The sequence below is a fragment of the Chrysochloris asiatica genome, unplaced genomic scaffold, assembly GCF_000296735.1.
Source record: "Chrysochloris asiatica unplaced genomic scaffold, ChrAsi1.0 scaffold00116, whole genome shotgun sequence".
Classification (NCBI taxonomy): domain Eukaryota; kingdom Metazoa; phylum Chordata; class Mammalia; order Afrosoricida; family Chrysochloridae; genus Chrysochloris; species Chrysochloris asiatica.
The window spans coordinates 6,247,033-6,259,902 of record NW_006408634.1 but is presented as its reverse complement, the minus strand read 5'-3'; the positions used below and the strand labels follow the sequence as shown (position 1 = coordinate 6,259,902).

General features: G+C 49.3%; 1 protein-coding gene across 1 annotated transcript in view; it reads left to right on the top strand.

The window, feature by feature from the left end:
• Positions 1-7,822, top strand: part of CCDC114 (coiled-coil domain containing 114) — a 27,621-nt gene extending 19,799 nt beyond the window's left edge. The window contains exons 6-14 of the mRNA XM_006868390.1: positions 188-255; positions 907-1,094; positions 1,434-1,568; positions 2,168-2,250; positions 2,697-2,865; positions 4,612-4,775; positions 4,857-4,960; positions 7,193-7,271; positions 7,355-7,822. Coding sequence (XP_006868452.1) covers positions 188-255; positions 907-1,094; positions 1,434-1,568; positions 2,168-2,250; positions 2,697-2,865; positions 4,612-4,775; positions 4,857-4,960; positions 7,193-7,271; positions 7,355-7,822 — 1,458 coding nt within the window. The remainder of the gene's footprint in view (positions 1-187; positions 256-906; positions 1,095-1,433; positions 1,569-2,167; positions 2,251-2,696; positions 2,866-4,611; positions 4,776-4,856; positions 4,961-7,192; positions 7,272-7,354) is intronic.
• The last annotated feature ends 5,048 nt before the right edge of the window (positions 7,823-12,870 follow it).

Genomic DNA, 12,870 nt, shown 5'->3' with positions numbered 1-12,870 from the left:
GGAGAGCCTGTTCCTAAGACCCCCTACCTCCGGGAGAGCCTGTTCCTAGGCAGGCCCACATTTTGGAGACACCAGAATGCCACTTCTTCCTTGGTGTGGTGGGAATAGGACCGGAAGGGGAGACCCTTCCTGGAAGATGGAACCAGGCTATCAGAATTGGGGTCTGTTTGTCTTCTCCTCTCCCCAGGAGATCCAGCTTCTGAGGCAGGCTGTCAGCACCCTCATGGTTTCCTCCAACTCTGCCTACACCGTCAGGTAGGGCCTCATGGGTGGGATGTGGGGGCGACTGGGCCCAAGTGGCTTAGGACACACCTTTTTATAAGCCTCTGAAAGGTCAATGGGGACTCTGAGCATAGACCGTCATTCAGAACGGATGCCCCCTTTGCTTCCCTCCCCCCCCCCCATTACCCAGTTCCTTAGAGGATGAAGTCCCATACCTTACCCCCTGTGATTCATCCCGTTTGGCCCACCTTGTCCACAAGGGGCATTTTGAATTATTTATTGTTGCGTGGGGCAATATTCCTCTTCCTTCCACCTCCATCTGTCCTCATTTCCCCTTCATCAATCTCTACCCACCCCTCTCTGAGGGTCTTCCTGCCTCTGTCCCCTCTCCCTGTCTCTACACCCCACGCTCAGCAACTCCAGCAAGACAGGAATGGATATAAATTAGGATGGAAGGTACCCCCTGGCTATCACCCTCTTCTTAACTGCCTTCCTTCCTTTCTGCACCCCTCTCTCCCTGGTCTGTGTGGCTTCCTCACTCCCCATCTCCACCCTCTGTCTGTGTTTTTGAGGTTTCCATCTCTTCCACAGCCCTGCTCTGTGGACCCCTCCTAGTTCCTGCTTCTCCTCCAACCCAACTCCCAGTGCCCTTGACCTCGGGATGATTCCTTCTGCGCCCCCCAGGGAGGAGGCAAAGACCAAGATGGGCTTGCTGCGGGAGAGGGCCGAAAAGGAGGTGGCCCAGAGCGAGACTGAGGCGCAGGCCCTGCAAAGGCAGATTTCACACCTGGAGCAGCTGCACGCCTTTCTCAAGCTCAAAAACAACGAGCGACAGCCGGATCCCGCCATCATGGAGAAGCGGGCTCAGCGGGGTAAGGCTCGGCCTGACGTTTACGGGGCTCCTAGGCTGGGGTCGTCCGGGTAGGGAGGGGGAGACCGGCGCAACTCTAACAGGCGGGACAGGTCGGCTGTAAACGGAGGAGGGGCCGGTTCGTGGACTTGCCGAACATCTGGAGGGTGGGGCTTCAGGGGGCGGACCTCGGGAGGGTGTGTCATTGAGGGCGGGGCATCAGGTGGGTAGCCTTTCTGTGGGCGGGGCTTCGGGAGACGGCCTTGGAAAAAGCGGAAGGCAGCTGGCAGGCTGCTCACCAGAAGAGCGCCCTCTGGGCAGAATGAGATTGGCTGCAGTCCTTATAGTTCCATGCCCCCAGCCCGGGACGTGGCCGAAGGTCTCCGCAAGACCTCGCAGGAGAAGCTGGTGCTTCGGTATGAGGACACCCTGAAAAAACTGTCGCAGCTGACAGGGGAGAGTGACCCGGACACGTTGGTGGAAAAGTACTTGGAGAGTGAGTGGGATGTCGGTGGGCGGCGAGGGCAGTCTAAGGGAGGGGGCTAAGGGGGCCCAAGGACCTCCCCAATGCAATCCCCACTGTTTATCTCCTCTCCTGCCCTGACTCCTGCCTTCACTGGGGCTGCAGCAAGCAAGGGATTAGGATGGAAGGTGCTGCGTCGTTCCCACCTGCTTCTTACTGTCTTTCCCTACCCCCGTCTGATCCTGTGTGGCTTCCTCGCTCCCCATCTCTGTCTCTGCCCCCTTCTCTCTCCTCCTCCCTCTGTCCCCTCTGCCAGAGTCTAGATCTGTGTGTTTCTCTCTCCATCTTTGGCTGGTCCCCCTTCACGTTTTTCACTCAACCCGGTGTCCTCGTGTTTCCCTCCGAGTCTACACTGCCGTCTCTTCCTCCAGGTCTCTGTCTCATTACCCGCCTCTACCATTTTCTCCCTCTCACTCGCTCTTTGTTTCTCGGGGTTTCTGCCTGTGTGTTTCCGTGTCCCCTGCGTTTTCACCTGTGTCTTGGTTGTCATGAACCTGTGTCAACATTTCTGTGTGTCGTTCTGTTGTAATACAACTTTTCCGTTCTTCTGCGTGTCTCTGCCTCTGGACTAGTTGAGGAACGAAACTTCGCTGAATTCAATTTCATCAATGAACAGAACTCGGAACTGGAGCACCTACGGGAAGAGATTAAGGAGGTGAGTGAGCCCCTCCCTCCCTTCCCCCCCTTTCCAACCTCCTACATCCTCTCCCCGGTCCCTTTCCCTATTCTTCTTTTTCCCACCTGGAATCCTGTAGAGAAACCACTGGATTGCTAACCGCAGCAAAATCTGCCTTCAGCTACTCGGAGGGATAAGGTTTTATGTTCCTATAAAGATTTACAGCCTCAGAAACCCTATCTAGGGTCTCTATGTATGAGTCCTTAACAACCAGCTGCCCTCTTCCAGGCCCCGCCTAGACAATCTTCCAGCCCCGCCCTCCTGACCGCTGGCCAGTTTCCTCCTCAGCCCAGCTCCTCTTGTCAGACCACGCCCACACCCGTTCACACCGGGCCCCACATCTCCAAGGCCCCGCCCCTCACCTCTTCCAGGTCCCACCCTCCATCCTGGCCCCTCACCACCCCTCTCCCGCCCCTCTCTCACAGATGGAAGAGGCCATGGTGAGTGCCCGCGCAGGAGAGGAGGCCCAGAGGTCACTGTGGGAGCAGCAGCGGGCGGCGTTGCAGCAGCGTGTGGACGAGGTGCACGCAGAGGCTTCGGATCTGGATATCCGTTTTCAGGAGTTGAGGCAGCTGCTGGAGAAGCTTAAGACTGGTGAGCACCTACAGCGGCCCCTTTCCCAGCCCCAGCTTTCTCATTTGGGAATCCAAGGTGAGCTTATCATTCATCCATCAATCTTTTATCCAGCCAGCCATTGGTCATCCACCCAGTGCCCATCCATCTATCCAATACCTATCCATTCCATGTTCATCATCCATCTTATACCCACCCATCCAACATCCATCCATCAATCCTATACCCATCCATACGGCACCCTTTCCTCCATTCTGTGTCTGTCTATCCATCCATCCATCCATCCATCCAGTGTCCATCCTTCGATTCTGTGTCCATACATCTTACATCCATCCAGTGTCCATCCATCTACCCTGTGTCTATCCATCCATCCATCCAGTGTAACAACAATTTTGAGATTGGCACAGGACCGGGCAGTGTTTCATTCCATTGTGCATAGGTCTCTCTCTCTGAGTTGGAACCAACTCGATGGCACGTAACAACAGCAATGTTTTAAGCTCTCTTGGTAAATATCTACCAATGGGATTGAACAATTTGTGGTAAAATGTCTTCAATTTTTGTAAATGGTTACAAAGTAAGGGTTAAGGTCATGTTTTGCCAGATGCATATACATTTATTCCAACAGCATTTGTGAAAAATACTATTTTTTTTATCCATTGCAATCTTGATCAAAAATCCTTTGACCGTATGTGAAAGTCTGTTTATGTAATTTCTGTGATTTCTGTTCTGTGTTATTTATATGTATCTATACACTAATGGAAAGGAGCTCTGGTAGCATAGTGGTTACGAATCGGGCTGTGAACCTTAAGGTCAGCGGTTCGAAACTACCAGCTGCTCCGCAGGAGAAAGATGAGGCTTTCTACTCCTGTAAAGATTTACACCCTCGGAAACCCTATACAGGGTCGCTATGGGTCGGAACTGACTCTATGGCACATAACAACAACAACATACACTAATGGAAAGGAGCTCTGGTAGCATAGTGGTTACGAATCAGGTTGCTAACCTCAAGGTCAGCGGTTCGAAACTACCAGCTGCTCCGCGGGAGAAAGATGAGGCTTTCTACTCCTGTAAAGATTTACACCCTCGGAAACCCTATACAGGGTCGCTATGGGTCGGAACTGACTCTATGGCACATAACAACAACAACATACACTAATGGAAAGGAGCTCTGGTAGCATAGTGGTTAAAACTCAGACTGACAGTCTCAAGGTCAGCGGTTCGAAACTACCAGCGGTTCCGCGGGAGAAAGATGAGGCTTTCTGCTCCCGTAAAGATTTACAGCCTCGGAAACCCTATACAGGGTCGCTATGGGTAGGAACTTGACAACAACAACAATACGCTAATGAGGAGTCCTGGTGTGGCGCTGTGGGTTAATGCGCCAGACTGCAAAGCCATTTGAACTGCAAGGTCGGCGGTTCAAGCTTACCAGCTGCTCCTCGGAAATCCTATACAGGGTCGCTATGGGTTGGAACCGACTCGACAGCACTTAATAACATACACTAATGGAGTCCTGGTGTGGTGCTATGGGTTAATTAATGTACTGGACTGCAAAAGTCGCTTTGAACTGCAAGGCTGCTGATTCAAGCTAACCACCTGCTAGTCAGAAACCCTATACAGAGTCTCTATGGGTTGGAATCGAATTGACAGCAGTTAACAAGAACAACACACACTAATAAGAAGCCCCCATGGTACTGTGGATTAAGCATTGGGGAAGGACTGGTACCCAGCGGGCCCTCGGTCTGTGACAGCCACCTCTTCCCACCCTAGGCCTCCAGCTCCTCTTCACCCGGGCCCACTGTGACAGGACCATCATTGATGACCTCCTTGGAGTCAAGACCCACATGCGGGACCGAGATATAGGCCTCTTCCTGGGTCTCATTGAGAAGCGGGTGGTGGAACTGCTGACAGTGCAGGCCTTCCTGGATGTCAAGGTGGATGGGCGGGTGGACAGGTAGAGGGCCCAGGCCTGGGGTATGAGCCAGAGGTGCCCATGGAGCTTCCTTCCCCTCTAGAACTACACGTCCTCCAGCTTGTACAGTACCACGCTTCCAGTGCTGGGCCAGAGTCCGGAAGATCTGCGGAAGAAGGCAACCCTGCCTCAGATCCCAGACAACCGGTAAGTGAGGACTGAGCTCTCGAGGGGGCCCAGGAGGGAGAAGGAGGGACCCAAGAGTCCCTGGGGTCAACAGCACACTCTGGGGCACCAGAGGAGCAAAACGAGTGATCTAGAGTCCTGGGTGACGCTATAGGTGATCTAGAGTCCTGGGTGATGCTATAGGTGACTGCTAACCAGAAGGTCAGCAGTTCAAACCTGCCAGCTGCTCCTCAGAAACCCCATAGCGGGTTGTTATGAGTCGGACTCTATAGCTTTTGTTGTTGTGAAGCGTAGGGTTTCCAAGGAGCAGTTGGTGAGCTTGAACCGCTGACCTTTCAGCTCAAACGGCTTTGCAATCTGGTGAATTAACCCACAGCGCCACACCAGGACTCAGTAACAACAAAACATCTGTCTATCTGGAGTCCTGGTATGGCACAGGGTTGGTGGTTCTATTTCCATAGCTGCTCCTCGCTATGAATCAGAACTGACTAGACAGCACTTCACAACAACACCAATCTATCTATATATATGGGAGCGCCATGGTTCTGTAGTATAAGCTACACTTAACCACAAGGTCTGCGGTTCGAGCCCACCCACTGCTTCATACAACAAAAATAAGGCTTCTACTTGTATGAAAACTTATAGCCTTGAAAACCCTATAGAGGGTCGCTATGTGTCGGAACCAACTTGATGGCAACACATACACCCTGGTGGCGCAGTGCTTAAGTGTGTGGCTGCCGGTTTGAATCTACCAGTCTCCAGAGAAAGATGTGGTAGTGTGCTATGGGGCCGTTCTATTCTGTTCTGTAAGTTTGCTATAAGGCAGAATTGACTGGACAGCCGAGGAATTTTTTGTCAGATTCTTTTTGGTTTTATATATACATACACGAGTCCAGGTGTGGCGCTGTGGGTTAATGCGCCAGACTGCAAACCTGTTTGAACTGCAAGGTTGGCAGTTCAAGCTCATCTGCTCCTCAGAAAACCTTTACAATGAGTTGGAACTGACTCAATGGCACCTCACAACAACAACAACAATATATATACGCACAATCTGTCTATAAATATTTACTATAAGGGTTTGGTTCACACAGAGGTAGGTCTAGCAGGTCCAAGAGCTGCATGCAGGTTTGTTAGAACATCCGCTGGTATTCTGGAAACAGGCCATACCCCTAGAAGACACCCCCTTTTAACTGACTGCTCCGTCGTGAAAGATGATTACATTATTGTACATTACATATAGTACATACATTATATATATAGTACATTACATTACATTATGTGGTGCTGTAGGATCAGCACTGGACTGCGAACCACAAGGTCGGCAGTTCAAATCCACCAACTACTCCTTGGAAACCCTATACAGGGTCGCTATGAGTTGGAACTGACTCAGTGGCACTTAACAATGACAACGACATACAATACTTCAGTTGTGTCATATGTGTATGAAAGCTGGACACTGAATAAGGAAGACCAAAGAAGAACCGATGTCTGCAAATGATGGTGTGTTGACAAGAACACTAACTATACCACAGACTGTCAGGAAATCTGTCTTGGAAGAAGTACAGCCAGAATGCATCTTAGAAGTCAGAATGCTGAGACTTCATCAGGACGTTATCAGGAGGGACCAGTCCCTGGAGAAGGACATCATGCTGGGTATCATATTGGTTCAGTGGAACTGAGGCAGACCCTCAATGAGATGGGTTAACACAGTGGCCGGAACAATGGGTTCCAGCACAGCAACGATTGTAAGATTGGCCCAGGACTGCGTTGTGTTTTCTTCTGTTGTGCAGAGGGTCACTGTAAGTCAGAACTGACTTGATGACACCTAACAACATCTGGTAGCGTGGTGGTTATGAATCGGGCTGCCAACCTTACGGTCAGCAGTTCAAAACTACCAGCTGTTCCACGGGAAAAAGATGAGGCTTTCTGCTCCCGTAAAGATTTACAGCCTCGGAAACCCTGTACAGGGTCGCTATAAGTCGGAACTGACTCCACGGCACATAACCACCACCATCATATATCACAGTATATACAGAAGAACACCCAGTCCAGTATCTGCTAAGCCACTGAGCCCTAGCTTCACCAAAGTGACACCCTGACATAAACTGCCACCCAGTGGTGGAGAATAGGGGCCTGGCAAACCAGAGTGGGAGAGGGCACTGGGCCTGGCTCAGAATCTGTGTAAAGCAGTGAGAAGCCACTGGCCCTTTTCGGGTCAACAGTCCAGCCTCCTCCTGTCTCCCCCGACCCTAGAGAGGACCACCCAGGTTTTGAGGGCAAAGATGACTATCCTATGAGCAAGGAGGAGCTCCTGAGCCTAGTGGTGAAATCGGTGAGTGTGGGCGCCCACTGCAGGAGGGATGTGGGAGACCTCAGCCCACCACACACACCAATCTGACTTGCCCCACCCCCTAGCTGGAGGCCCGGGAGCTGGCGCGGGAGCAGGCCCGGGAACAGCACCAGAAAGAACTGGCGGAGGCGGCGCGCAAGGGCGACAGTACCCGAGTGGCCAGCTACAGCTCTGTCCTAGTGAGCGCGCACAGCAACAGCGGCATCGTTCCTGGCACCATCCTGAGCCAACGGACCAACAACGGCATCCTGACGTCCAGCGCCGGGCGGGCCACCAGCTCCAATGTAGGCCATGTCACCTTTGGCCTCCCCAGTTCCAGCACGGGCCACGGATCCAGCCGAGCCACGCTGGGAGACTCCGTCTCCACCAGCTCCGGTGCCGCCTTCCTGCCCGCCAGTTCTAAGAGCTCCCTGGGCTCCACCGGCTACCTTGAGTCCAGTGGGGGTCAGGAAGGCCAAAGCACAGAGTCTGAGTCGAGCGGAGGCCAGGGATCCAGTACGGGTCCTGGCTCCACCATCAGCAAGGACTCCTAGGACCTACCACACCCCGGCCCTGAAACCTCGTGGGGCCCTCCCTGGGTCTCTTTCCTTCCCTTTCTCTCCGTTCTCCCCGACTCTGCGACCCATGTATCTGCTTCCCTGTGTCGACCCTCCTTTCCTTCCCCTCTGCGTTTCTTGCCCCCTTGTCTTCACAATCCCTCTCCTCACCTCTCTGTTTATTCTCCCATCTTCTGTCTGCCTCCCTGTTTCTCTCTCCCTCCTTGACCCCATCTCCCAGGTTCTCCTTTCCTCTATAGCTCCTCTTCCCTCGACAGGGACCTCAGGTTCCCCAAGTCCTGAGCAGTGGGCTGGGGTGGGGCTGGGGAAGAGCTGTGATTACAGGAAATAAAAGGCGGAGCCTGCCTCTTCCCCCAGCGTGTTTGCAAGTGTGTGTGTGTGTGTGTATGTGTGTGTGTGTACCAGTTTGATACAGGGCATTTTTTTCTATGTCTAGCCCAAACCCAAACCCAAGCCTGCTGCTGCTGCCTCAATTCACCCTCACAGCAATCCAACAGGACAGACTAGGACTCCCTAGAGATTCCAAAAAAAACAAAACAAAACGAGAACTCTTTTCAGGAGCAGACAGCTTGAACTGCTGATGGGTTTGAACTGATGACATTGGAGTTAGAAGTCCAGTGGTTAACCCACAGCACCACCAGGGGGAGACCTTGCTAGTGGAGATTTTATTTAGTGGAGATTTTATTTCCTGCTAGCCATTCATTCAGGTGTGGTGCTGTAGGATAATCACAGGACTGCTAACTGCAAGGTTGGTGGTGCAAACTCACCAGCTGCACCTTGAAAACCCATACAGGGTCACTATGAGCCAGAACCATCGTGACAGCACTTAATAACATTTATTCAGGAAGTCCCTGAGTGGCACAAACGGTTAAGGTAACTGACAGGTTGGCTGTTTGAGTCCACCCAGAAGTGCCTTGTAAGAAAGACCTGACAATTTACTTCCGGGGGGGTGGGGGGGTCGGGGATCAGTCAATAAAAACCCTATTGAGTACAGTTCTACTCTGACACACATGGTGGTCTTTGTAAGTCAGAATAAACTCAATATAAATAACCATGAACCTCAAGGTTGGTGGTTTGAACTCACTCAGGTGCTGTGGAAGAAAGATCTGGCAATCTTTCCATATTGAACACAACCAGAAACCCTACAGAGCTATTCTGCTCTAGCACATGGGGTTGCCATGAGTTGAAATGGACTCAAGGCCAAAGAAAGGTTTTTTTTTTGTTCTTTGTTTTAAAATTCTTTGTTTGTGATATCCCTGAGTGGCATAAATGTTTAGAAGCTCAGCTGCTGACTAAAAGATTGTTGTTGTTGTTGTTAAGTGCTGTCAAGTCGATTCGACTAAAAGATTAGAAGTAAAAAAATAAAAATGAAAGATCGGAAGTTCAAATCCACCAACAGGTACCTCAGAAGAAGGGTCTGGTGATCTGCTGGGGACAAAATTAGCCATTGAAAAATCCTATGGAGCACAGTTGTACTCTTGACACACATGGTCTGGCCTTGAGCCAGAATCCACAGGATGGCCACAGTATTTGTTCATTCATTCACTGTTTGAGACTTCCACATCTCAAGCTTTACTGGGACTGGATCAGCCAGGACAGGCTTGGTGCTGCTGCTATAACAAACAGTTCTAGAATCACAGTGGCCCTAAGGCAACAAAGGTTCATTTCTCTCCACTACTTTTGGTCCATGGAGCCCTGGTATGGTGCTTTGGGATAATGCACTGGACCGCAAGGTCAGTTTGAAACACAAGGTCGGCAGTTCAAATTCACCAGCCACTCCTTGGAAACCTATACAGGATTACTAGGAGTCGGAACCGACTCGATGGCACTTAACAACAACAATTTTGGTTCTGGTGTGGCGCTGTAGAATAATGTACTGGACCACAAGTTCAGTTTGAACCCAGAGGTTGGCAGATCAAGTTCACCAGCTGCTCCTCAGAAACTATACAGAGTTGCTATGAGTCGGAACCAACTTAACAGTACTTAATAACAATAACACTATTGGTCCTGGTGTGGCTGTAGAATAAGCTTCAGCAATTCAAACCTACCAGCTGCTCCTCAGAAACCCTATACAGGGTTGCTGTGAGTCAGAACTGACTTAATGGCACTTAACAAATATTACTACTGATGCATTGTGGGCCTGGTGAAGGCTCTGCTCACACCATGACCCAGGTCCATGAGACAGCCATTATCTGCTATGTTGGCAGTCTCTGTGGGTCCCAAAAAGAGAAAATAGCACAGACTCTGACACTACTTGGATGACCTATGTCCCTTTCACTTGAGACAAATGCGTCACTTGACTATAAAGGGGGTGGGGTAGGAGTGGGAAGTGCAGTCTTTCTGTGTATGGAAGGAGAAAGAGGAAGGGTATTTGTGGACAGCCCTAATGCCTATTGCGATGTCACGGATAAAGCAGACCCTACGTTTGTTATGGGTCGGAATCGACTTGACGGCACTCAACAACAACAACATTCCTGAAATGGAGTCACCGGATAACACAAACAGTTAAGTGCTCAACTACTAACTGAGAGGTTGGTTACTTGAACCTACCCTAGAGGTTCCTTGGAAGAAAGGTCTGGCAAACTGCTTCCAAAAGATCACAGTCTTGAAAACCCTATGGAGTGCAGTTCTACTGTTACGATACATGGGGTTGCCATAGGTCAGAATCAATCCTATGGAAAGTGGTTTAGACCAGCATTTTATAAATAGGAAGGAATGGAATAAAATAAAAAGTGTCACATAGCTGTTACGTGCTATTGAGTCCGTTCTGACTCATAGCGACCCTGTGTAGGGTTTCCCAGGCTGGAAATCTTCGCAGGAGCACAAAGCTCATCCTTAGCCTGAGGTGTGGCTGGTGGGTTCAAATCTCCAACCTTGTGATTTGCAGTCCAATGCTTGTTCTACAGAGCCACCATGCTCCTTGTCACATAGTACAAGGTGCTACTATTTTGTGAAACTATGTAGATGTTTTAGGAGCTCTGGTGTCACAATGGTTAAGCACTTGGCTACAAACCAAAGGGTTAGTGGTTTGAACCCACCTAAGAGCTCTTTGAAAGAAAACGCTGGTAATTTGCTCTTGTAAAGATTGTCATAGGAAACCCTATGGAGCAGTTTTAATCTCATTGGGTGTCTATGAGTGGGAATCAACTAGATGGTACACAGCAACATGTAGTAGCTAAATGATTTCTTTTTTTAGGAATACATTTTTTTTATTCCAGCATTTTTCAACACCCTCTAACTCAAACCAACCCACTGCCAATGCATAGTGACCCATAGGACACAGTAGAGTGGCCCATAGAGTTTCCATATTCTTCTTCATATAATCTAGCTTCTTGGAATATTTGCTCAGCATACAGATTGAATAAATATGGTGACAAGACACAACCCTAATATACACTTTTCCTGATTTGAAACTAGTCAGTATCCCCTTGTTCTGTTTGAATGATCGCCTCTTGGTCTATGTACAAGTTCCTCATAAGCACAATGAAGTTTTTGGAACACTCGTTCATCTCAATGTTTTCCATAGTTTGGTATGAGCCACACAGTCAAATGCCTTTGCATAGTCAATAAAACACAAGGAAACATCTTTCTGGTATTTTCTGATTTCAGTCAAGAGCCATCTAACAGAAATGCAACGATATCCCTCCTTCCATATCGTTTCCTAAATGTGGCTTGAATTTCTGAGAGCTCCCTTCTGAGTCGGAACCGACTCCGACTCCACGGCACACCACCACCACTACCACCACCATGCTGATGTACTGCTGTAATAATTTTTAAATTATCTTCAGCAAAATTTTACTTGCATGTGATATTAATTATATTGTTTGTTGATCTCTGCATTGTGTTGGGTCATCTTTCTTTGGAATGGGCACAAATATGGATGTCTTCCAAATAGCTTGACATACTGAGCCCCTCCAGGACTGTATCAGTTTGTTGAAACTTCTCAATTTGTATTTCCTCAATTTCTGGAGACTTGCTTTTCACCATAAATGATTTCTTACTGTGCGTCGTGGTCAGCAAAGATTGAAAGCTCAGCGTCCGTTCATTGATTTTTCCAAACAACTGCCCATGAGTACACTTCACAGCACCCCTTTGCAAAGGCGGAATCTCGACATCCCCAGATGAAACGGTTCTGGTATTGCCTCACAGCCCTGTCATAGCCGTATGCTTTCTCCAGGTGGCGCCCGTGCGCCACCGTACATTTTTCTCCATCCTGAACCCAGTCCCGTGAGACCCTGTGGCTTTATTTTGGCGACAAGTACCCACAAAGACCCGGTTTGAATTAGATGCTTTGACCACAAATATAGTCTCAAGAGCAGAGAGCTACAGGAGGACTCAGCGGCTAAGAAAGGGTGTGAACTCCTCTCTTATCTTCTTCCCTCCACAAATTGTTTATTAAACATCTACTGTAGCCTCTGGTCAGAGAGGTCTCGTCCCAGAGCTCACCTCCTAGCTAGAGAGGATCGAGCATGAACCAGATTCCTGGCCTTCATGTGGAAGTGCACAGTCCAGGAGGTTGAATCCTCTCCATTTGCCGACTATGTGATTTTGGACCACTTGGTTAAAGCCACGCTCTGCCTCAGTTTTCCCTTCTATACAATGGGAATGCTATCAATACCTACTTCATCAGATGTTATGAGCCTTAAATGAGTTAATATTTATAAGTTAATACTTATAGAAAGGGGGACTACCATATGCTTTTTTCAACCAATCGTTAAAAATTCCCATTTTATGGACTACATGTCCATATATCACTTATCACCTCCTTTGTCCTGAGTCTAGAATAGTGATGATGCCTGGCTACCATTTCTGTACTTAAAAAAATCATCATAATGATTTTTGTTGAGAATAAATAAATGTTGTTGAGAATAAACACAGCAGGACATGCACTGATTCAACAATTTCTACATGGACAATTCAGTGACACTGATTACATTTTTGGAGTTGTGGAGTTCTGGTGTGGCACTGTAGGATGAGCACTGGACTGATCATCACAAGGCTGCTGGTTCAAACCTGCTAGTTGT